The sequence below is a fragment of the Sceloporus undulatus genome, chromosome 1, assembly GCF_019175285.1.
Source record: "Sceloporus undulatus isolate JIND9_A2432 ecotype Alabama chromosome 1, SceUnd_v1.1, whole genome shotgun sequence".
Lineage (NCBI taxonomy): Eukaryota > Metazoa > Chordata > Lepidosauria > Squamata > Phrynosomatidae > Sceloporus > Sceloporus undulatus.
Genome location: NC_056522.1, coordinates 169742321 through 169767538, shown reverse-complemented (window position 1 = coordinate 169767538; position 25218 = coordinate 169742321). Strand labels below are relative to the sequence as shown.

General features: G+C 39.3%; 1 protein-coding gene across 1 annotated transcript in view; it reads right to left on the bottom strand.

Moving 5' to 3' along the window:
- Positions 1–25218, bottom strand: part of PCNT (pericentrin) — a 132152-nt gene that overhangs the window by 59133 nt on the left and 47801 nt on the right. The window contains 13 exon segments of the mRNA XM_042471181.1: positions 1272–1374; positions 4715–5233; positions 5733–6779; positions 9881–10048; positions 10722–10874; positions 12529–12696; positions 14971–14997; positions 14999–15199; positions 15718–15831; positions 15974–16203; positions 19323–19535; positions 21379–21541; positions 24678–24886. Coding sequence (XP_042327115.1) covers positions 1272–1374; positions 4715–5233; positions 5733–6779; positions 9881–10048; positions 10722–10874; positions 12529–12696; positions 14971–14997; positions 14999–15199; positions 15718–15831; positions 15974–16203; positions 19323–19535; positions 21379–21541; positions 24678–24886 — 3315 coding nt within the window.

Below are 25218 nucleotides of genomic sequence, written 5' to 3'. Positions count from 1 at the left end.
CATTGAGAAAGAAGAGACATTGTAATCCTCATCCAGCAAAGGTGCTCTGCAAAAAGCCTGGATATACTTGCCTCTATCCTCCATTATTTCAAGCTACTTACCTTGGCCTTGAGAAAGATGAAATACAAACTGACAAAAGATCAACATGAGCACAGCCATGCTCATATGCCTTAGGCTGTGAGCATGAGTGTGTTAGCCTTGTTGCTGTAGGCAAACATCAAGTAGGAATGTGAATTCCCCTGTTCCAATGCTTGCAACATCCTGAGACACAACCTTCAGCAGGACCTACCCACCAAAAGGAGCATCTGAGAAGGAAATGCATCCATGTGCTAACAGACAACAAATTACCAAAATAACTTCCAAGACGTAGTCTCACACAATGATTCAACAGTGAAGCAAGCCAAATATTGTTGCCAGCCTATCAGGGGAATCAGCTTGGAATTTACGCCAAAGCTTGATAAACCCAAGGAATATGCTGCCTAATCCATCTAGCTATTGCAGAAGAAGAAAGCTTGACCCTCAAAAAGAAGATGATCAAAAGCACATTTAGAGATACAGATTTCTGGAACTCTCAAGATGCCCTCCCCCCTCCAAAACCGAGAAATCTCCAACACATACATCATGCTATTTTCTTTCTTGGATCTGTGGAACAAGGAATTGTTGTCCTTAATAAAAACTAAAGATCTCTCCACACAACTGCAATCTTAATGCATAAAAGTTGCTGAGTGAGAACACACTAAGTTCTGAGACCATGCACAAATGTAATGATAACCAGAAAGAGGGTCTTTATAATTCTTTAAATCTTTAGGTGGTTGAACTGGGCTTTCATTGTGCAGATTATCACATTCAGATTTCAAGTATGAAACATGTGGATAATGGACAGATTTAAGAAACATTGTTCCTTCTAATAAAAATCTTTTTTGTATACAGCATGACAGACATAACAGCAGCCTGATACTTTAGCATATTAGTGTAAAAACTCTAGTCCAGTCCATTGTGAAGGATTTGATTTCTAAACAATAAACAGGTGCTGTTCTCCCGCAAGACTAAAAAGACCTGCCAAGTTACATTATAACATCCATTGATCTTAGTGTCCCTATCACTTGCCTTAAGACCATAAAGATGCACATATGTCATTAAGTTTTGAAATATATATAGGATCTCTCAATTCATTAGTGCGACCCCAAAATATTCTCCAAAAGAGACACCAGGAAGAAATCACATACGAGCATATGCACTTAAAAAAGAGAAGCATAGGTCTATTAACTCACTGTTGCCATGTTCAGTGCTTGCATCCTCATGCCTGGACATGGTAATTCTTAGATCATCTTGTACGTCAGGTGGCACCAGACTGAAACCTTCAGCATTGCTTACCTATTCAAAAGTGAACAAATCAACTTCATCAAAATTTGTTTTAGAGCAATAAGGACTTGCAAAAACTACTGCTTTAACATCTTCCACATGACTGAATATAATCCATTAAGATGATGATGATTATGATGATTAATGTTTATTTAATCATTTATTTCCCACCTCTTCTCAAGACTTGACGAGGGGTACAGCATGTTAAAATACAAAACACAATTAAAAACCCATAAACCCACACTTAAAACACAACACTATAAAACCATCAAAATATGTTCATAAGAGTTTATATACAAATTAAAATTCATGGTTTAAAATTAACTGGGTAGGCCTACTGGAAGAAATATGTATTTAATGCTGTTCTAAATGGAATTAGTGTTTTCAGCTGTTGTATCTTTTCTGGCAAGTTATTCCACAGTCAGAGGGCAGCAGCCAAAAAGATCCTCTAGGAAATCATTTCCAGTCTAGTCCTTGCCAGTTGGAGCAAGCACTTCCCAGAAGACCTGAGAGTACAGGGCAGATTGTATGGGAGAAGGTGATCCTGTAGGTAACCTGGACCCAAACCATGTAGGTCTTTAACAACACTTTGTACTTTGTACATTGTCTGGAACCTAATTGGCAGTCAATGAAGTGCTTTTTAAAAAACATTTGTATTGTTATTATTGTAAATAAACAATTATGTACAAAACATGACACAACAATAAAGCAAAATAACAATTAATCTCACAACTTTGAATTACGTTGCGGGTTGCCTTCTTGGGTTCTGCTCAATGTAAGCAGTCATTTTAAAGTCCAGTGCTGTCTTTGTGTAAATCTAGTCTAGAATGTCTGACCAAAGGTTCAGATGTCTTATCTTGTTTCTATCTTTATTTACAAAGTCAATGAATAGGAACCATTTATCCATGAAAAGTCCTGGTTTTGGTCATCCTGCGTATTTTGCCATTCTGTCAGATAGTTTTTCAAGTAACCATAGGTCCCATACCCTTTTCCACCACATATCCAGACACACCTCTTCCGTTTTCCAACATCTGGCAATTTCTACATGGGTTGCTGTAGTGAAGAAATCTATGAGATTTTTATGTTTTAAATTTGAGTTTGTACCTACATATATTGATAACAAAAGCATTTCTGGACATAATTTTACTTCTTGGTTGGTAATCAACAAAATTTGTTCAAATACCAATTGCCAAAATGTGTTGATTTTGGGGCAGTCTAGCCACATGTGTAGAAATGTCTCATTATCATTACAACCACACTAACATTTGGAGGAAACACTATTAATCGTTCTGGCTAGCTTCACTGGAGTCAAATGCCACTTGTGTATAATTTTCAAGATGTTTTCTGTAATCAACACTGATCTGGATTTAAAAGGGGTGGAAGACCAAACTGTAGTCCATTTTGAAGGGGGAACTGAAAGATTCAAATCTGTTTGCCAGGTTAGTTCTAGTCCATGGATGTTTTGGCAAGAGTGATCAATCAAACATATGTAGATTAAAGATGTTAGACCTTTAGTACTTTGTGAAGTGCTTTTAAGATTGGTGTAATGCGATCATGGCTGGATATACTCATAATCAGTCTGGCTGCCATATTCTGAACCAGTTGGAGCTTCCAGACCTTGTACAAAAGTAGAAAGCATTGCAGAGGTCCAACCTTCAGGTTACCATCACATGTGCTAACATCTTTAGGCCCTCTAATTTTAGGAAGAGGAGCAGTTGGCGTATCAACCAAAGCTGATAACCGGTATTCCTGATCATCACACCTATCTGAGCTGACATTTGGAGAGACAAATCCAGGATCTATACCTCTCTTGGTTGAGGAAACATCCTCTTGGCTGAGAAAGACTGTAGTCTGTCTCTCTCCCCAGCCAAGAAAGCCCAAGACAGCAGAGAAACATGAATCAAAGGAGGAGGTAGCAAGCTGGATACAGTTGAGGCAGACGGCGATGGCTGGCCTGAAGCTGTGGAAAGTGGGGGATGGTGAGGGGGTAGTTCCTAGTCCTCCTTGTAACCCTGTTGTGCCCTACATGTGATGGATAGGCTATGTATACAAAATCCAGGGTGCCCTGCGTGAGCAGTGCCACAATGAGGCCTTGTGCACCCTCAACCTCCTGTACAACATGAGTGTCCAGCACCAGTGAAGATGAAGCAGAATGTGCAGAGTACTCACCAACCTGCACTGAGCAGTAAGAAAAAAAAGGAAGGAAGGAGCTAGGCAACGATGGTTCCCTCCCTTCCTCAACCAAGGAAAAGGTGAGGGAAAAAGGAGCAGTGGAAACCATGAGTCATGGGTAAATGAAACTGCGGATACCAGTCCTGCAGATATTGGGGTGGGGTGGGGTGCCAGCCCTTTTGAAATAAACTGCTGAATAGTATGCTGAATATTTTAACCAGTATTTGGCCAGCCCTTTTGAAACAAACTGCTGTTCTACCTATCTGCTTACTAATGCAGTTTGTTTCAAAAGGGCTGGCAAATGATAGGTTGCCTCTCTGTAACTGTAGTTCTTCAAGTAGTCATCTGTGTTCTCACACAAATTTGCACTAACTTGCCTCTTACAGTTCCTAGCTTTTCAGCAGAGTGTAAAACTGAGGGATGGTAGCTTGCCGGGCTAGGACATGTATGTGGGAGTGGTCATGGTTCCCACCAAGCTACCCAGCTATAAAACATTGTGTTGGGGCCTCTGTGCAAGCATGAAAGCCCATTGTGCAATGTGAAAGCCCACTGTGTGATGCACAGAGGCTTCAAAGAAGTCTTACCTGTTTAATAGTCAGCTTGTCACAAAAGGGCTGGCAAACTGATACGATCCAGTATACACAGTCTGTTTTACTAATAAATTTGGCCCAAGTATGGAAGAAGTCTAAGGAAACTTGAGGCTCTGCTTCTTAATTTCAAAGTAATAATGAGCCAGTGGGTGAAAAAGGCCCGTATTAGATTAACATTTGATCTCATGGGATATTTTTATAGTTCATATATTTGCCAACGCAACCACCCCAATCCCTACAGAACTGTTAATTTCCCAGCAGAGTGATCCTACTGCTCAAGTATAACCGTATAACATTTCTCAGATTAGATCTTTCCAAGCTTAACTCCATCCAATACCTTGTTTATCTTAAAGCAATCTTGTTTACTTCTAAGAAATCTGGTCACTTACATACAGCTGATTATTAGGACATTGCAATGTATCTCAGAATTACCTCTACTTGACTGACTGAGTTCATGATGAAGTGACAGGAGCTGGCTACTATGACACAGTAGCTATTATTCTTCACTCATTTAGTTTCCATGGAAACTATGGAGGACACACGACTCAGCAATAAACCAATATGCACTTGTAAAATAATCAATCACTTACTGAAATATTTTCTTGAGCATCATCACATTCAGTCACTAAGAAGGTAGACCCTGGGAATGTTATAGCCTGGAGGAAGAGACTGGTTCCAATTTCTTTACTATCATTAGAATAGGAAACAGGCAATTCCAGCAATCCATGAGTGTCTCCCTGGATGAGTGAATTCTCTGAGCTCAGGCCTTCAGAGCCTATAATGGTACTGTCAACATCTGAGAAGGGTGCTAAAGGAACACCTGTCTGAAGCTCCAAGCTATTCTCTTTTCTCAAAATTTCAGGTGAATCCCATGAAGTTTTATCCATTACCATTCTTTGAAAGCTATCTGGTATCTTTTGAATGAATTGTGTACTTTGGGAAAGATGACTGAGTTGACACGTTTGTTGAAAAGCTGGCTGTAGATCTTTCTCTTCTTTATCATTTATTATTTTGCCTTCTTGAGTACAAAGCATGCTTCGTAGGTATTTATCTTGCTGATTAGGACTTTTGTTGGGAGCATTCAGATTACTCACAGCAATGTCTCTGTCCTGAAAAATAAGATAAAATATCCATTAACCGGCCCTAAAATTAAATTTCTGAATATTCTGGTGACGCAAATTATAGAGAGAATGCTTTGGGTAGACATTGATTCCCAAGAAAAGCCCTTCTTTTTTTAGATATTTAGGGAGAGGTGTTCCACTGAGGGAAAAAACTGTTTAGAGTTGCATGCTTCCTAACACACATTCTATTACATCCTTCATTGGTACCTGGCAGCTGAATGCCGCTGAAGTGATATAAACTGTATTGTGAACTCAAATGTCCCTTAATTTCTGCAGTCAGCCAAAATACTGGGAACCCTTTTGCATTAAATCTGGCAATCCAGACCTTTCCAAAAGCAGAATGCTGGTCAGCTTTAAATGGCATCCATGTATAGCTAACAGAAGGCATTTGTTGGCAGTGATTACTAGCAACTCTAGGTTTCTATTTACCAATCCCAAATCAGTATGCTGAATATTTTAACCAGTATTTGGGCATTAAAATACATACCAATTTGTCTCTGTAAAAGTATCCAGGAGATGATGACAGCTTGTTACTTGGTTCTCCCTCTTCTTCTACTTCTTTGTAAGACACAACATCACCAAGGTCTGGAATCAGCTTATTAAGATTCATTTCCTCCTCATCATTTTCTTGATCCTTTTCCTTATCAGATTTCAACTGTGATTGAAAAAGATCTCTTTCAGATCTCAGTGCTTCAAGTTCTTCCATCTTGTTTTCAATCTCACACTTGAGTTCTGCAAGGGTAACTTGAAATTCACTAACCTCTCTCTGGTACATTGCCTCTTTGTCATACAGCATTTGGGTTAAGGCTTGTTGTTCACTATCAAGCTGCACAACTTTGTCCTTTATTTGTTGTAATTCAATTGCCTGCTCTGATTTCTCTTCTGACATTCTTTGAAGCTGTAGTTCTCTCTGTAAAAGGTTTCTTTCCTTCTCTCTCAGCCTATCTTCAAGCTCCTGAATACAAATGGTAAACCTAGTCCTTTCCATGTCTCTTTGCAGTGAAGACTCCTGTAGGCACTTGTGCTCTTCCTCCAATTCTTTATATTGTAGATGTAAAGCTGTTAACTTAGTGGAATGCTGTCTAGAAGACTCTTGAACATTTTTAAGATTTTGTTCTAGAATTTTAATTTCTGCTTTAAACTGAAATTCCTTTTCTTCAAGTAACCTCTGTAAAGCTTCTCTGTCAGCTAAAACCATTTCTAGTTGATCCTGGATCTTGTTTTGGTTAGAACCGAGTGATATACAGTTGTCATCCTTGTCTCCGTTCAATTGATGACTTAGTGAGCCAACTGTCATTTTATTTTGAATATCCTTTTGCTCTACTATAGCAAAGCTATTGAGATTGTTTTGGCTATTACCAGCCTCTTGACATGGAGGTACAAGACATGCTAACTCCTTTTGAAGTTTCTCAATTACTTTCTGACGCTGTTCTATTTCTTCCGTTTTATTCTTTAGCAATTGTTCTTTGTCATTATGAAGATGTTCTATAATTGACTTCAAATCCTGAATTTCATGCTCTTGGTTTTTCAGGATCTGAAACACCAACATATATAAGATTTAGTTCTGATACAAAATATATTTTTTCTTTTGTATCTGTATATTACAGTAAATGCTGTATTAATATTTTATGACTGCAAACTGTTTTGGGTGGCTCTTCTGAGACAAAGGACAGAAAATAAATGATGTTATAAACACATTTATATCTTGAGTATTACTTCATTGTTTTTCAGTTTGGGTAGTACATATTTAATATTTAAACTGCATTCATTTTGCTCCTGGAAATATCAAATCTCAGAATCTTTTCTTTTGTTTCTTCCAAGCACACATATCTGACTTCATCAGACACAAACAACAATCAGTGTTCCATAGTGATTTGAGTCTGGATTAGGACTCTGGGAGACCAGGATTCAAGTCATACTTGGCCATGAAAACCCAGGGGTGACCTTGGGCCAGTTAGACTTTCTCAGCCTCCTCCTCTTCATTAACAAAGCAGGAGGCTGTTATGTAAATTTTACCTCCTGCTTCAGGAATTAAAATGAGGAAGACTCCCTGAACCCAACTCCCAAAGCTGGAGGCTGCTGTCTCCAGTTCTAACAACAGGTTTCTGCTTTGGGCATAAAGAGGAAGAAGAATCCCTGGATTTCTTCTACACCCCACTTATGAAGTTGGATACTCTTGTGTGAATGGGAAGACAGCAGCCTCCAGCTTTAGGAATCAGGAGGTTGAAGACAGTGTTTAGCAGTTGTTTATGTCACAACTAGCTTGGTTGCTGTTCCCAAAGTGATCATGTGCAAAGGGAGACACTTCTCTCTGCTGAGCAAGGACTCTTGATCTTTCTTTACTGGGCCAGAAAGGGGCACAGACAGTGTGTGTGTAGGGGGTCTGTAGAGGTCACATGTTCTGGGTGGCATGGAAAGGGAGAGATTTTACCTACTGGTACTGCTTCAAGACAAAGGACGCTGTCCAAGAATTGGCCCCAGATACTCCTCCCTTTTCTTTCCCAGAATGCCTTCCCCACCTTGGAGTCACTATAAGTTGAAAATGACTTGAAGGCACACAACAATAATTATATTATTACTGGAGAAAACTAAATTTCTGACTTCTACCAAAAGTGTTGATTGCACACAATCCAAACCTAAAGAGGAAATGGAATCCTATGGCCCAACAATTTGTCTACGATATGAAAGGAAGAACAAGAGATCTATCCCACATGATTCAGGAATTAAAATTGAAATTTAAACTAAGGGTTGGGATACTCTACAATCAGAAGGGGAAGATGAGACATGACCAAGGTAATTTTTAAAAAAGATGAAAACAACACACAGAAGAACTATACAAAAATGTGAAAGGATAAAAGATACATGGGAAGAAGAACATATAAAGATGAACCCCAAATTCTGGAAAGTGGAGTGAAAGCTGCATTCAAAGCAATTGGGAGAAATAAATCACCAGGAACATATGACATATCAATAAAACTGCTACAACCCTCAGATTCAAGTACAGTTGTAACTAAAATCTTCCAAGAAAAATGGAAAACAAGGCACTGGTGCAGACGGGAAAAGATCAATTTACATTCCTAAACACACACACACACACACACACACAGAGAGAGAGAGAGAGAGAGAGAGAGAGAGAGAGAGATGTAGGAACTTTAACAACCTAAGATATGCAGACAACACAATACTATCAGCAGAGACCAACAAGGACCTGGAGCAATTACTAAAGGCCAAGGAAGAAAGTGCTAAGGTAGGCTTGATAAACATTAATCAGAACAGAGACTGCAGTCGAGAAATTAGAAGACTAGGATTGGGGAAGGGATCTATAAAAAGAAAGGGACAAGATCCTAAAGAGTAAAATTATATCTCGTGAGGCTTGTCCAAGCCTCCACCACTATGTATGAATGTGAGAGCTGGACAGTGAAGAAAGCCAACAGAAAGAAAATAAACTTTTTTGAGATGGGGTGCTCTAGAAGAGTGATGAGGATACCAAGGACAGCCAAGAAAACAAACAAAGGGCTTCTTGAACAGATTAATCCCTAACTTGTACTAGCTGTATGCCTTAATAATAAATGATTGATCGATCAATCCCTAACTAGCCCTGGAAGCCAGTATGATTAAACTGAACCTGTCTTATTTTGGCCACATCACGAGAAGGCCTGAATCATTAGAAAAGACAACAATGCTAGGAAAGGTAGAAGAGAGGGAAACCACATGCCAGATGGATGGACTGAATTAGAGAGGCCATGGGCTTGAGCCTGCTGGATCTGAGCAGAGAAGTGGAGGACAGGGAGTCTTGGAGGTTGCCATGAGTTGAGGTTGACTCGAGAGTAGTTAACAACAACGATTTTATAAGCTTTGTGTGAGAATGTTTGCCCCTTGTACACATTTGGGGCATTAGGTAAAAACATGTACCATATTCAGTTTTCTAATAATTAGAACTGTTTAGGTATTACTACTACCCTTCCTGTTAAATGTATAGAAGAAACATACAAATGTCTACCTTTTCTAGCAATCATGACATCTCATACTACATATGAAGGATGACAGATCCTTGATATGCAGCATGACTGAGAGCCAGTGAGGCCCAACCAAGCTCACATATATTTATAAGTACACATACACAAAGGGTACATTCAGACAATGCTCCAAACCATAAACTAGAATTTCAAAGAATAAGCAGTAGTGACCTTGGGTTCACATGTACACTAATAACAATAATAACGTTTATTTAAAACAACCTTTCCACCATTGTTCTCCTTTCTCCATGAGCAAGGCTAGGATTAGAAGTTCCCTCTCGTGACTGAGTGCAAAAACAATATAACCAAACCAGAATTTAAAACTATTCTCTGATTCTTGTTTAGGAACCTGATTGGTGTGGGTGAGGGAGGAGAGATGAGGACGGTATGAAGAAACCATACTTTGCAGATTCAGAAACAACATGGAGTCTTGCAGTATTGAGTAACTATTAGAAGCAGAAGCTTATAAATTATTTCCTTTATGTGGAAAGGAAACGGGAAGAAAAGGAAACACAGTGGCTTCATAACACACCATTGTTTGTTATGTGTGAAAAGAGCCTATATCTACTTAATACCAATCTAAATCTATTAACAACAAATATAAACTCACAGTTATTACCTCATTTTCCTTGGTGTTTTCTATTTTACACTGCAGTCTCAGAATCTGCTCATTCAAATGATCAGTTTCTTGATTCTTTTCTTCAAGCAGAGACTTCAAGAATTGTAGAACAATCAATTCACTATCTTCTGAATTTTGACTTGGCATGATAATTTTTGCAACCTTTTCCTAATAGAAAATAGGTCTATCATTAGACAGCTTGATTTACTACAACCACCACTACCTTTCTATTGCCATTAAACAGAAAGTTTAGAGAAAAGAATACTAGTATGATGATAGATCACAAATGTCCCAAGTTTTGTGGACTACATTATATTCTACAAAGAAAAGGTGTCTCAGCTATGGACAATATGATATGTCATGTCTAAAGCCAGCATAATCTCTCATATATTTGATCTGGAAGAGAGTAAACAGATTATTTCTAAAATTTCAATACTTCTGTGATTCCTGTTATTTAACCAAAGTACTCCTTTTCAATTAAATCTAATACAGTGTCCATAGTTCATTTATGTTGCTAAAGAGGATTGCTTGCTTCCTCCTCACCCTTCTCCACATTAGATGAACTTCTCATATCTTCTCAGACCTGTTCTATCTTGACTTGAGACTTGGAATAAAAGACTTGAATACATCACTGCTACAGCCTTTCACCTGTAATCCTGCTGTGTTTTCCCTGTACTTCTTTTTCTTTCTTTCCACAAAAAAAATTGTAGAAAGAAAAAATGGAATAGCTATATAATGTTTCACTGGCAGTTCTAGGAGTTATCTATTTGGAAGCATCCCAGATCTGACAGCAAAATCTCTCAACCAATTATTTTTCCTTAAAATTAACTTTTAAACTTACTTTTAGGTGTGCATTTTCTTCTTTGAGCTGGATTATTTGGGTGTAATTAACATTTCTTTCCACTTCCAACCTTGAACTCAACTGTAAGACTTCTTCATTTTTGTTCACTAAACTTATTTTATATTGTTCAAGTTGTTCTAACAAATTTTCAATCTGAAACAAACAAACAAAAAGCAAAAGAAAACAAGAATTCTTTTACAGTCTTAACTTTCAAGAAGTTAAATCTTATCACCAACACAATGGAAAAACACCATACAGAGAAGAGTCGAAAATTTATGTGGCACTTCTAGGCAGGAAAAAAAGTTTGGTCAGCAAGGTGCTGCCCTTCCTTTGCAGGTCTTGCTGATGTATACAGAACAGATGTTAAGATATCCTCTGAGCATCAGGGGAAGTTCAGGTGAAAGCATTTATCCATCTAGGCCAGTATTATTTTTGACTGGTTAAAATACTCTATAGCCCTTCCCCATCACCTACTTACTACCAGAAATCCTTTAAAAATGGAGGCGCCAGGCTTGAAACTGGGACTTTCTGAATACAAAATAGGTGCTTTACCTGAGCTATTATTCCTCCTGCAATAGAGCATTAGAGGGCAGATCAGCTATGGCCCTGCCAAACAGCTGCCAAGAAAGCCTCCCCAGCCCAAACAGCTTCCTCCTTCTGCTCGAGTGCAGGAATGGAGATGGACAGCTTGACAGTCCAATTTATGAGAAGAATATGGAAATGAACGATTATCCCTTGAAATTTTAAGGTTAGGAGACAGTCTAGTTCATAGAATCATAGAGTTGAAAGAGTCCACAAGGGCCATCCAGCCCAATCCCCTGCCATGCAGGAATTCACAATCAAAGCATCCCTGACAGTCATTCATAGCAGCCTTGAATTCCAGGATATAAGGATATATATCCAGGAAAGGCAAGATATAAATCCTTCAAATAAAATAAATTCTGCTTGCCGAAATGTGCAAGTGTGCATAAGTGTGACATTTTAGGCCATCCGAAGCCCAAGCTAAGATCAAAAGCTATGAGCCAGACATTCCTGAGGAATGTTGGGGCAGCCCTCCCTTACATACGCCACAGACTACATAATGCCTAGTGGCTAAGGAAAGGCAGGAAATCCAGATCAGAGAGTTTGTGTCAGCATACTATTAGACATACCATCAATCAGCCTGAGAGAACACTATTATTCCATATAATGTTCAATCTGTTTTAGTATTTTAAAATTTTAACACACATGCCCTGGATACCTTGGCAGAAACATGCAAAATGTATGTAATAAATATTGCAGAGTTCATTTAAATGTGTTATAAAACATCAAAGTATGTTAATCTACACAGATTTTATAAGAAGAACAAGGAATAATAATAATAATAATACCTGTAATAGTAATATTTCCCCGCCTCTCCTGAAAGGATCAAGGTGAAATTACAACCCATAAAATACATACAAGAAAACATCAATAAAATACAATAAAATAATTACATTAAAACTAGCTCATCGTCATACAGCAATACAATTCAATTATACAGTAAAAGTAACTAGACATTTGTAAGCAGTATCTTTAAAAATCACAGTACAGTCTTCCCTTCCCTTATGGGGGGAAGAGGGAAATCGTGTATGCTTCTGCCCCATTGAAAATAATGGGGCATGTGCACAGCATGTGCACCATTCATTATATCATACTGAGGCTTCAGCGTATGCACGGGCTCATTGTATTTTCAACTACTATGGGAGCAATAATACCCTCAAACAGGAAATAATTAAGAGTTTGCTCCCCCGCCAATAATTATTTTATAATTTTCATTTGCACTTACTTCTCTCTTTTTTGATAAAAGTTCTTCTTGTACTTTTAATTCTTCATTTAGAACATTATTTGAGTTCCATTCTATAAACATTTTATGTTTTGCTTCATCCAGTTTGGAATGCAGAGCAGAAATTTGAATCAAATTATTGTGATTTTGCTGCTGTAAAGCTTCTTTATCCTGCAAAACATTAATATAAGAATCATATACAGTATACAAGTAACAGTCCCTTCAGAATATATTGATTAATAACATACATCCAGACCTACTAAGGAAGAAAATTGAGTTCTCCTCTACCACAAAAACAGGTTGTCCTTGCTGTTCTGCTATTTCTGCTTATAGTACTGAGGCTGAAATGGATTTTACAATTATGATTTAAACCAAATTAGACCCACACCAAATATTCAAAAAAAGGTTTAAGTGATGGTTATTGGAGTCTCTCATTTACAGAGAAATCAACATTATTCTGCTTCCAAAATCAAAGATGTTATGATTTTATAGCATATAATTAGATACATTTTACAATCTATCCTAATTATGAAGTTGGAATAAGTAACTGGATTGATCTGACATTTAAACATGACCCTGACTCAGAGTTCATTTCATAGATTTTTTAGCTGATGCAAAGGCATTTGATAGAACAGAACAGAGTTTTATAAAAAGTGTGGTAACAACCCAGGTTTGCTCCACAAGTATTAATGTAAACAACCATTTGTGAAGATAGAAATAGATTTCCTTTAGTGGGAAAACACAATTTATTCTGATTTGGTAAAGGACAATTAAGTATTGTTTAGAAGAAAATTCTTCCAAATTTCTTTTTTTAAATCAATTTTTAAATATGAATTCTGCAAAGTTACAAAAAAATGTAAACACTGTTCAACAAATTTATTTATAAGAGGAAGGCTTTTAGGACTGGCTGATACAGTGCACTAGCTGTTTATCTTGCCTGTCCTTCAAAAACCAAAAATACCCCACCTCCTATATTCATCTTCACAGGTAAACAGGGCAATGTCTTATCTGGAGTCAGATTTTAGGTCCATCCAAGCCAGGCCTGTTTAACATATGGACCCGGGGTGGGGGGGGAGAAAGGAAAGATGAGGCCCGCCATAGTATTTTGGGTGGCCCACAAGGATGTGGAATGACTTCAAGACTCCTCCACTGCTCCTTCTGAGGAGAGGGCCATGTGGAGGTGGAAGAGGCGAGCAGAGAAGGATGGAATTAATTTTAATAATATTAAGTATTATTAATAATTGTTTAATTAAAACCTATTTACGGCCTGAAGAAGTTTAACCTATTTTAATTTTGGCCCCTACCTAGTGTCAAGTTGTGCAGGTCTAATCTAAGCCAACTGAAGGCCGAAACAGACTGCACAAAAGTGGCAGCTCGGAGACGCCCCATTTAGGATAGACTGCGGCCACGGCAAACAGACACGCGGCCCCAATCCAGTCAGCTTCCACCCCAAATAGGGACAGAAAAAAGCCATCAGTTTCCCTCTGGAGCTGGCTTTTTACTGACTCAGAGGCATGTGGCATCTAAACGCCATACCCCCAAGCTGTATAGAAGCTGGCTGGCATGTAATTGCCGGCGGGGCTTTTGTACGGCTTGGGGCATAGCGCATCTTGGGGCATGGCACATCTAAAGTGTACAAGCTGGCTTTACCAGGCTGTCTTTTTTGGCCCAAAATTGCTTTTCAGGGTTTCAGGTCAAAGCCTTTCCTAGTCTAGAGTAGTTAGGGACTGAACCTACAAAGCACACAATCTACCAGAAGGCAGAATAGCAATTTCCCCTTAGTAGAAAGTCAACTAGGAATCCAGGAGGGCACAGGTAAATCATGGGCTATCTCTCTTGCCAAAAAAAAAAAAAATCAAGACAGGTCTTTCCCCACCTAGTTGGTCTGCTCCATTCAAAGAAGAAATCTCTTTTGAACAAGATTAAACTGATCAAGCAATCCAAACCAGACAAGATCAACCATTCAGCACTGATGGAAACAAATGAACAAACAACTCGTTTGATCCCAAAGAAGAAGTGAAAGGTGCCATCCAGTCCACAGTACAATCAAAATTTCCCAATAGACAAAGGCCTGTTACAGACAGCCAAAATAAAGCTGCTTTGAGTCACAGTGGAGGTATGGTGTTTCAATGATGCATGCGTCCTAAGAGTCCAGAATTCGCACCAAAGCCTAAGGACTGGACTGGAGCATGGCTTTGGTGTGGCTTCTGGACTCTTAGGACACATGCATCATTGAAACACCATACCTCCACTGTGACTCAAAGCAGCTTTATTTTGGCTGTCTGTAACAGGCCAAAGAGAACATCCCAGTGTCGAAGACTTCTGGATAGCACCTAGAATGAATTCAAAGTCATTAGAAAATCCCCAGCAGATATGTCAGTAGTTAGTAATACATCGCATCCAAAGATTTATTTCCAATAAAAGTGTAAAATTATAATGAGTTACTTCTTTCAGTTCAGCTTCCATTTTTTTTCATTTTTTGCAGTTCTTGCGTGAGTTGGTTAGCTTTATTAGCCTCTTCCTTATTTTTATGCTCTAGTTCCCTAGTCTGTGCTTCTAGCTTTTGTATTTGTTCATTTTGAACAGCAATATCTTCCTGCATATGTTCTTTCTCCAAAAAAAGCCGATTTAAATCTTCTGTTTTCTCTTTTATTTCATTGTAGAGGGAATCTACCTATTATGAATGGAAAGAGATAAAGGTTTTATTAATAGATAAAATGCCACTAACATATTTATTGAGATACCTAAAATGCTTATTAGCAAATACAATTCAAGTGCAAAGATTTCCTTAATAACACTTAGAAACATGAAATGTGATGAAAATGTACATCCAGAAGAGGCTCATCAAGAGGAATGCATTACCATGCTCAGGAAACAGGTCTAAGCATCACTTTTCAAGATTGCTTATGTGAAGAAAGATGAATGAAAGAGTATTTAAAGTGTCAAGGAAAGATTTTTCCAATGTCTGAAAGGAATTTTGTTCCAATAAGGAGAAACAACTGTCTAACAAGATCATTAGTTGAATGGTTCTTGACTATTTATATCAGCATTAATTAGCTGACAGCTTGCCAGGCTCATAAGACTGCTTGGAAAAAAACAAGAATATTTTAAAACAATGTCAGAAGGTATTTTCAAAGTACCACAAGTTCTGGTGATTACTCATTGCGTAATATATTGAATACTTCTGCTTACCAAACTGGTTTGTCCAGAAACCTGGTATTTTGCTGTTAGTTTTAACTCCATTTCTAGTTTCTGAATTTCTTCCTGGAATTCATCACGTTCATGTTCCCGTTCAATAGCTTGTTTCTGTCAAGTAAGAAGTAAAAAAGATTTTAAAATCTATTTTAGTTTACAAGAAGAATTTTTTTGAGGTCACTGAAATTTTTAATTGACTAGAGCTACCAATGTTACATCCCTAATTCTACAAGCAAAGTATTTTCCGCCTTACATCCATGAAATCACGTTGATTTTTAAGTTGTCTTTCAAGGAACTGCACTTGTTGTCTGAGATCAGTAACCTCCAATGACATCTCAGTCAGGTTCTGATTTTTTTTAAGCTGTTCTTCAAGTTCCATTTCCAGTATTTTCATCTGAGCATTCAAGGTGGAACAGTCCTTTTCTGCTTGACACTGCATGTCTAATTTTACTTTTGCCAGGTGTTCAATTTCCTTTATTAAATCTAACAAATAAAAAAATAGCATTACCAAAAACATGAACGTCATGCATTTTAAAGGGAAAATTAATGCTTTAGAGTGTCATAAATATTGTTTTCCCCCACCACTATAAACCAGAAATATCAGGCATCAATATCAATATCAATAGGGGAATTTCAGCACAAAATAAGTAAAGAGATAGTACAGGAATTCCTTGTTAATCTAAATGAATTTAAGTCTCCAGGACCAGATGAACTACATCCAAGGGTATTAAAAGAACTGGCAAATGTAATATCAGAGCCATTGGCAATAATCTTTGAAAACTCCTGGAGAACAGGAGAAGTCCCAGCAGACTGGAGGAGGGCAAACGTTGTCCCCATCTTCAAAAAGGGGAAGAAAGAGGATCCAAACAATTATCGGCCAGTTAGTCTGACATCGATACCAGGAAAGATTCTGAAGCAGATAATTAAAAAGAGAGTCTGTGAACATCTAGAAAGCAATTCCATAATCACAAAAAGTCAACATGGGTTTCAGAGAAACAAATCATGCCAGACAAAACTGATCTCTTTCTTTGCTAAAATTACTAGCTTGGTAGATGAAGGGAATGCTGTGGATATAGTATATCTTGATTTCAGTAAGGCCTTTGACAGGGTTCCCCATGACATTCTTGCAAACAAGCTTGTAAAATGTGGGCTAGACAAGGCAACTGTTATGTGGATTTGTAATTGGTTGACCGGACGAACCCAAAGGGTGCTCAACAATGGCACCTTTTCATCCTGGAGGGAAGTGACCAGTGGGGTCCCACAGGGCTCTGTCCTGGGCCCAGTACTGTTCAACATCTTTATCAATGACTTGGAGGAAAAAATTGGGGGAATACTTATCAAATTTGCAGATGACACCAAATTAGGAGGAATAGCTAATACTCCAGAGGACAGGATCAAAATTCAAAATGACCTGAATAGACTAGAAAGCTGGGCCACAGCTAACAAAATGAACTTCAACAGGGAGAAATGTAAGGTACTGCACTTAGGGCGAAAAAATGAAATGCACAGATATAGGATGGGGGACACCTGGCTTAAGGAGACAACATGTGAAAGGGATCTAGGAGTCCAAGTAGACCACAAGTTGAACATGAGTCAACAGTGCGATGCGGCAGCTAACAAGGCCAATGCGATTTTAGGCTGCATCAATAGAAGTATAGTGTCTAGATCAAGGGAAGTAATAGTGCCACTATATTCTGCTCTGGTCAGGCCCCACCTGGAATATTGTGGCCAGTTCTGGGCGCCACAATTCAAAAAGGACATTGAGAAACTGGATCGTGTCCAAAGGAGGGTGACTAAAATGGTGAAGGGTCTGGAAACCATGCCCTACGAGGAATGACTTAGGGAGCTGGGGATGTTTAGCCTGGAGAAAAGAAGGTTAAGGGGTGATATGATAGCTCTGTTTAAATATTTGAAGGGATGTCATATTGAGGAAGGAGCCAGCTTGTTTTCTGCTGCTCCAGAGACTAGGACCCGGAGCAATGGATGCAAGCTGCAGGAAAAGAGATTCCACCTCAACATTAGGAGGAACTTCCTGACAGTAAGGGCTGTTCGACAGTGGAACACACTCCCTCGGAGTGTAGTGGAGTCTCCCTCCTTTGAGGTCTTCAAACGGAGGCTGGAGGGCCATCTGTCGGGGATGCTTTGATTTGGATTTCCTGCATGGCAGGGGATTGGACTGGATGGCCCTTGTGGTCTCTTCCAACTCTATGATTCTATGATTCTATGTTGGGTTCCCTATGATCTGTCAAAGCTCAGCAATGACTGCACCATCAGGGCTGGTTCAAAAAAGCAGCAATGGGTAGACCAGTAGAGTTGCCATTCTAACTTCCCACAATACTCCCAAATGCAGTGCTCCTTTCTGTGGGGGATCCGTTCCGGACCCCCTGTGTAAGGGGAAAATTGCGTATGCTCACGCCCCATTGAAAATAATGGACCTGGTGCATGCGGCACCATATGCATCATTAATTTGATTCTCCCGCGGCTTCAGCTTATGCTGAATGCTGCAGAAGTGAAGCCCGCAGGCTCACTATATAAGATCACCCTAGGGCACTGTGGGAAATTAAAATAAAAAGCCCTCAGCTACGCAATGTTGCTGCTATCCTCCATCCTTCAGACCCAGTGCTGTTGTTCACTATTGTAGCTTCCAGGATGCAACAGCTAGAGAGGAGAACACCAGAGGGCACTTCGCCCAGGTCTCTCTCAAATACTATTAAAATGTCACAAAAACCTCCACAGCCATCTTGTGGTGTTGATCACTCTTCAAGGGATACTTTTCAAAGAACATGCATAGCCGTGTGTTAATAGCCAGTGAAGAAATGCTACTCTACTTTGCATACCCAAGGATCATTCTTACTACAAAATTAAAGGTAAAGGTAAAGATATGCCCTGTTGATAAGGTTGTCAAGTCGTGTCCGACCATAGGGAGTGGTGCTCATCTCCATTACTAAGCCAAAGAGCAAGCGTTGTCAGAGACTACTCTGTGACCATGTGGCCAGCATGATTGCACCGAAGTGATACCTATTTATCTACTTGCATTTGCATGCTTTCAAATGACTAGGTTGGCAGAAGCTGGGACTAGTGATGGAAGCTCATCCCATCATGTGGGACCTGGGCCTCGAACTGCCAACCTGCCAATCTTGTAATCAACAGAGTCAGCATCTTAACCACTTGAGCCACCGCATTCCCATACTACAAAATTAGAAGACTATTATTCCACTTTAACTGCCATGGTCTCCTCCTGTGGAATCTTGGAATTTGCAGCTTGGTAAGGCACTGGAGTACTCTTGCAGCGAATTCTAAATGTCCCTCCCAAAACTGTCAATCCCAGGATTCCATCAGATGGAAACATGGCAGTTGAAGAGGAATAATAGCACTACAATTGCTGTGTGAATGAATGGCCCCCTGAAGTATGAAGTTTGTACTCAAGTGCTTCTACTCTCTTTCAACCAACACAAGCATATTACCTATTTTTGTTTTAAACTGATTAAAAATATCTAGTACGTTTAAAATATTTGAAACTATGGGCTACTTCTCAAATCATTTAGCAACTTAAGATTGGTGTGCATTTAATATATTAAATAAAAAGGTACTATGTTCCTTACCAACTTCTTGCTCCCCTACATTGGCAGCCAAAATTTTGTTTTGACTCATTAGTAAATTCTGATCCTCCACAGATCTTCCAAGTTTCTGGTTTAACTCATGGAGCTCTGCTTTCAAGCTTTCCAATTCGAGCACAAGACGGCACTCAGACTCCTCTTTCAGCTTCAGAGCTTCTTGCAAAGCATGTCTCTCTGCTAAATAGCCTTCCATGAGGCCTAAAATCAAAACGGTGTATAAAAGTACAATACTTAAACACCTAAAGCATTTATTCAAAACAGTAACAGACAGAACTTTATAGTGTATGAATAGTATAGCAAAATGCAGAGGTAGGTCTGAGAGCTGAAACACTTTGAGCACTGGATTGGGGCCGTAGCAACTGCATGCAATGTCCATGTCTTTTTTCCAGTCCAAAAAGAAGGAGCAAAATGCACTTTCAGCACTGCTGAAATCTATCCACAAGTGTGATTTTTAAAAAAATCCATCTCAGATTTCTCAAAGGAGCATAGCTTCCAACAGTGTCCTAAATATTTTTTAGTATTTAAAGATGTTTCCCATTCAGTCTCTCCTAATTCTCTGACCATTTCAGGCATAGGGATTTCCTCCCCTTGCGATACCTGTTTCCTTATGACTGATGCTATTTGGATATCTTTCCTTTTTGTTCCTTGTGACTATTTCCTCCTTTATTTACCAAACCTAACATTTATAATACTCTTTTCAATCAGTTTTTGAACATATCACTTTGAAACAATCTGTCTGCATTAATCTCCTTATCCTCTTCCTTGTTTAATCATATTCTGCGTCATTTGCATCTTTCTCCATCAACTTATGCTCCCATTCTTCATTTTCCCCCTCTGTATTAGATTCATCTATATCAGGGATAGGCAACCTTTTTGAGCCGGGGGCCAGGTTGCTGTCCCTCAGACAACTGGGGGGGCCGAAGCCAAAAAATAAATAATTAAATAATTTTAAAAAAATAAATAAATAAACCGGGACAAATGTAGGACAACATTTTCAAATGGTGGATACTTTTTTTAAAAAAAGTGGAGGACACGCAAAAAAATTGCTGATTTTTTAAAAAATGTTAATATAAATGCATGTTTCTGAGGCGTCTATAGACAATTGCCCCCCTTGCCCCTGCGCGCAAGAGGCCAAAGGCCCCAGCGGCAATCAGTGGCAGGACTGGGCTGGGGCCGGTCCCAAGGCCTCACCGGGCCGCATCCGGCCCGTGGGCCGCAGGTTGCCTACCCCTGATCTATATGCTTCCTTTTCCTTGTACACTTCATTGGCTCTTCTTCCTCTAATCTCTCATTAACGTCCTCTGTCTGATCAATTTTCTTTTTCTGCTATTTTGTATGTCTTTTTCTTGTTCATTGTGTTTCTCCATATATTTACAGTTTTGTTGTATTTTCTTTTTCTGTCTCTTGCATTCCATTGGTTTTCAATTAATTAAATTCACTAAACTCAATAAATTCATTTTATTTAAATTTACATTAGAATTAATTGTATTTATACAGTATTCCTATTAAATTCGTTCCTCATATGATTTACTTGTTCCATATTTCTAATATCTAATTGCTTACTAATCAACGTTTTAAGACCAGGCAGTATTTCATATGCTCTGTTTGCATTACACTCTCTACTCATACAGTACTTGCATCCATTCCCAACATTACTACATTGCTTTCTGCTAATGTGGCTGCCTGCCTCCATTTCTCTATTACCAGTTGTCCTCCACTTGTACTTGGTATTTCTTTAAACATAGACGGTAGATGCGAGAGTTGTAATGGAAGAAATGGAGGAAGAACTTTGACTCCTGCCTTGTTGAGTTGGCACATGGGGGATAAACATGGTGGATTGCTCCACCTGCCATCCAGAAAAAGAAATATTGATACCAAAAGGAAGTCTGAAGTTTGCCCAGTGAAGTGTGCATGGCCATCAGAACTTCTTTTTATGGTGATAAAAATTCCTCTTAGGCCAATATGAAATCACCAGGCACGTACCTCCTTCCGATGCAAAGCATCTGGACTCTTAACACCATATCAGTTTAGTTTCTCCTACCTCTTGTTTTATGAAGCTCCAGCACAAGCTGATTTTTTACTTGACTCTCTTCATTAAGACAGCCCACTAGCTCATGGTGTTCATTAACGACTTGACAAGTTTCCAAATTCTTCCGTGTGAATTCCTCTTCCACATGAAGGTGGATGTTATGCATTTCTTCCAGCTGTAAAATATGAAATGATTTAAAACTCTGAATAAATGGTTGCACAGTATTTCTGCAATATTTTTAGACATTTTATCCTATAACAGGTTTTATCATAGGCTATGTTAATCTAACCGTACAGGAAAATACTATTATCCCTTGACTATCAAGAAACTACAGTTAATGTAGCAGTTGAAATATTATTTCAAAATAGTTTGGTGATCTAAAGATAAAGAGTTACTTGTATTGCAGTACGCCACTTGTAGCAAAACATTTGTGGTTTCATTTTAGTAAGCCAAACTTTAGTTTCTCAGTATCAGAAGCTAGTATTTAGATGAAAGTTATGTTATAAAGTATTCATTCTTTCCCTTACAATGTACGGACAGCACAATATTGTGCTAAGAAAGATCCCCTGAGTACTCCCAGGTACATACACATATTTTTATTTGTTTGTTTGTTTATTAGAGTACTTATACCCCGCCCTTCAGCCCTAAGGGCTATCAGAGCGGCTTACAATTATTTTTAATTAGACGGTTCCTTGCCCTCAGGCTTACAATCTAAAAAGACATGACACAAAAGGAGAAGGGAATGATGGTGGGGAAAGGGATCAGGTCCAGCAGTTTTTCTCTCCCTCTGAGGCCTGGACCAAGGCAGATGGACTGGAAGGAGGGCTCTTCTTCTTAGTTCAGGCCAGGCCTGATGGAGCTGGCAGGCCACATTCTCCCTCTGTAATGTAGATGGCAAAGGGAGGGCTCATCCGCTTGCTTGCTTGCTTGCTTACTTACTTAGAAGCCAGTTAAAGGGAAGGGTGAATGGGGGAAGAGGAGCAGCACTGCGTGCTCCTTTTTTCCCACCCTCCTGTCCCTTTAATTGGCACCCTGCCTGTTCTCCTTCCCGATCCTTTCCATGGGCATCCCAAGGAGAGGATGGGGGAGAAGACAAGAGGTGCCTTGGCTCCTCCGAGACCCTTCTCCTTCCTAATCCTTTCCCTGGGCATTCAAGGAGAGGATCAGGGAGGAGAAGGGTCTGGGGGGGGCAAGGCACCTCCTCCCTTCACCTTCCTGATCTCCCCCTGGGCTGCCCAAGGAGACACTGGGCAGGGGAAGGGAGGAAGAACGCCTGCACTAGTGGCTTTGACCTCACGAATAATCAAAACCATGAGTCCCAAGGCCATGAATATGGAGGGCCGACTGTACGTAGGATTGAAATTAAAATCCTACAAAACTGCCCTCCTTAAAATCATACTGCACAATGTATAGTTGGTACTTCACATTTGTGGACTTGGCATTCACAAATTTGGTTATTTGCTGTCGCAGAGGCCAGGGGAGCCCGTGTGTGATCCCTTCCCATCTCCTCCTCCAACGCCCGGGACAGCTGGCTACAGTTGAGGGGAGGGGAGGTGGGAGAGGTTCGCACCCATGCTCCACTGATCTCCCTGATGCTTGGGACAGCTGGCTGGACCTGTCCCAGGCATCAGAGGAGGAGGTGGGAGGGGCTTGCCTTATTTGTAAGTTTTCCACATTTATTTGAGTCTTGTTCCTCTAATCCCCACAAATGCGGAGAGCTGACTGTAGTATGATAACTTCTCCTATCCCAACCTGTCATTAAGCTCTGTGATCCAAAACACACTGCAGAAATAATCCAGTCTGAGACTTTAACAGCCTCAATGCTAGGGAATTCTGGGAACTGTAGTTTTCTGAGTCAGAGAGCTCTGGTGCCACAATAAACTATACAATGAAACTGGAGCCAGGGCAGTTAAAGCGGTCTCAAATCGGATTATTTCTGCAGTTTGTTTTGGACCTAAGTTAAACAAACAAATTTAGAAAAATCCTTTACAGCTTTGCTTCCTTCCTCTTATCCTAGAGCTTAACTTTTTAACTCTCTTTCCCTGCTATAACCAAGTTTGGGTACACATAAGTGCATTTATCCATCCATATACTTAGGTCTGCCTGCTCTACCAGGCTTCCCCCCTCCCCATGAAGTAAATAAATGAATTTAAACATGTGGGCAATTGTGGCTCTCCAGATATTTTCAATGACAGCTCCCAGAATCTTTATCATTGGCTGCACATTCTAAGGCTGACTGAAGTTATAGCTCAAAAACACCTTGGAGGGCACAGTTGCCAAATCCAGGTGAAATTCTGAATGCTGAAATTTATTGCTTAACATAAAATTTGGTACCAGAGGCAGAAATTATATCAAAAGAATAAAGACAGGTGCATACCCCACAAAAAAAGAGCAATTCAGCAAACATTTTATCCAAAACCAATAATATGCACATGTGAAATTTAACTAGGTCAGCTAAGCTTTGCACAAGTCTGTTGACATATGCCTTCAAGTTGTTCCCAATTTATAGAGATGCTAAAGCAAGGTTATCATGTGATTTTCTTAGCAAGACTGTTCAGTGGCTGAGGCTGAGAAAGAGTGACTTGCCAAGGACACCCAGTGTATTTCCATGACCACATGGAGGATTCGAACCCTGGTCTCCAAAGTCATAGTCTAACACTCAAACTACTATGCCACACTGGCTCTATCTTGCACAAGTAAACAAGCAAACAACAGGGATCTCTGCAGGGATCATCTGAAAGCTTTTTCCATAATGCATCCAAGGATGGCTTTTTCTTTTGCCAGCCTCCAATTTTATGATTTCCATTTTGATGGCAAATCTGTGTTTTTAAAAAATACTTGGGGGAGCTGATGAGATAGGTTTATTTGTTCTTTTCACTCTGTTTTACTGTTTATGCACGATCAATAAGAGATTCTGAAGGCAGCTGCTGTTCACCTGGCCTATTGTAAGCAGGCACACATTGGATCAGCTCCAACTAAATCACATTCTTTCTAAGCTAAGATTTACTGCATTACTACAGTCACGCTGCTACAAACTGACACTGAAAGTATGTGCTTCTCCAACCCTCCTTCACCATCTTCCCAATAGTGATGCTGCTAAAAAACATCCTGTTAGATGGAGAACAGGGAACTTCACTATCAGAGGTACATTACAAATTAACCGAAATATGCCTGTATTACAAATCCGCAGAAGTGCCTAACATCACATTGTCTATTCACACAATTATCCAAATACATTACAAATAAATAATAACAATAATGATAACAATGATAATGACAACAGCAATAATATATTTTAAAAATCTTTTTACTTGTTTGGTTGACTCAGCAACTAGGTCTAGAAGCTTTTTCACAGCAACATGCAAACAATGACAAATTTTATGAATCCTTTCTTCATTTGCAAACACCAGGTCTGGGTTTTCAAATATACTTTCACACAGATGCTCACTGAGGTCAGATTTTTCACCAGATACCAGCGAATCAAAACTATCTTCTGGCAGAGTTAGAGCAAGAACTTCATCTAGTCAAGAAAACAATTGATTTTACAGGTGTTAGAATACAGAAACAAACCAATTTGTTATACTATTCATAAACAACAGCATGAAAAGTAAACATATTTATATGATTTTCCTTTTTTCCTTCCTCCTAGATCCTTTTCCTTTTGTGCTCCTATTTCCTTCTTTTTTGCTTGTAAAATTTTGGGAGGAAACTGACTGATTTCTGATGTATGTATATAGAAGACCGATTTATTACCTTAGCTGGGAGGCCAGATAAGGACAGGTTGCTTACCTGTAACGGTATTTCTTCGAGTGGTCATCTGCGAATACATACAAATGGGTTTCACTGCGCCTG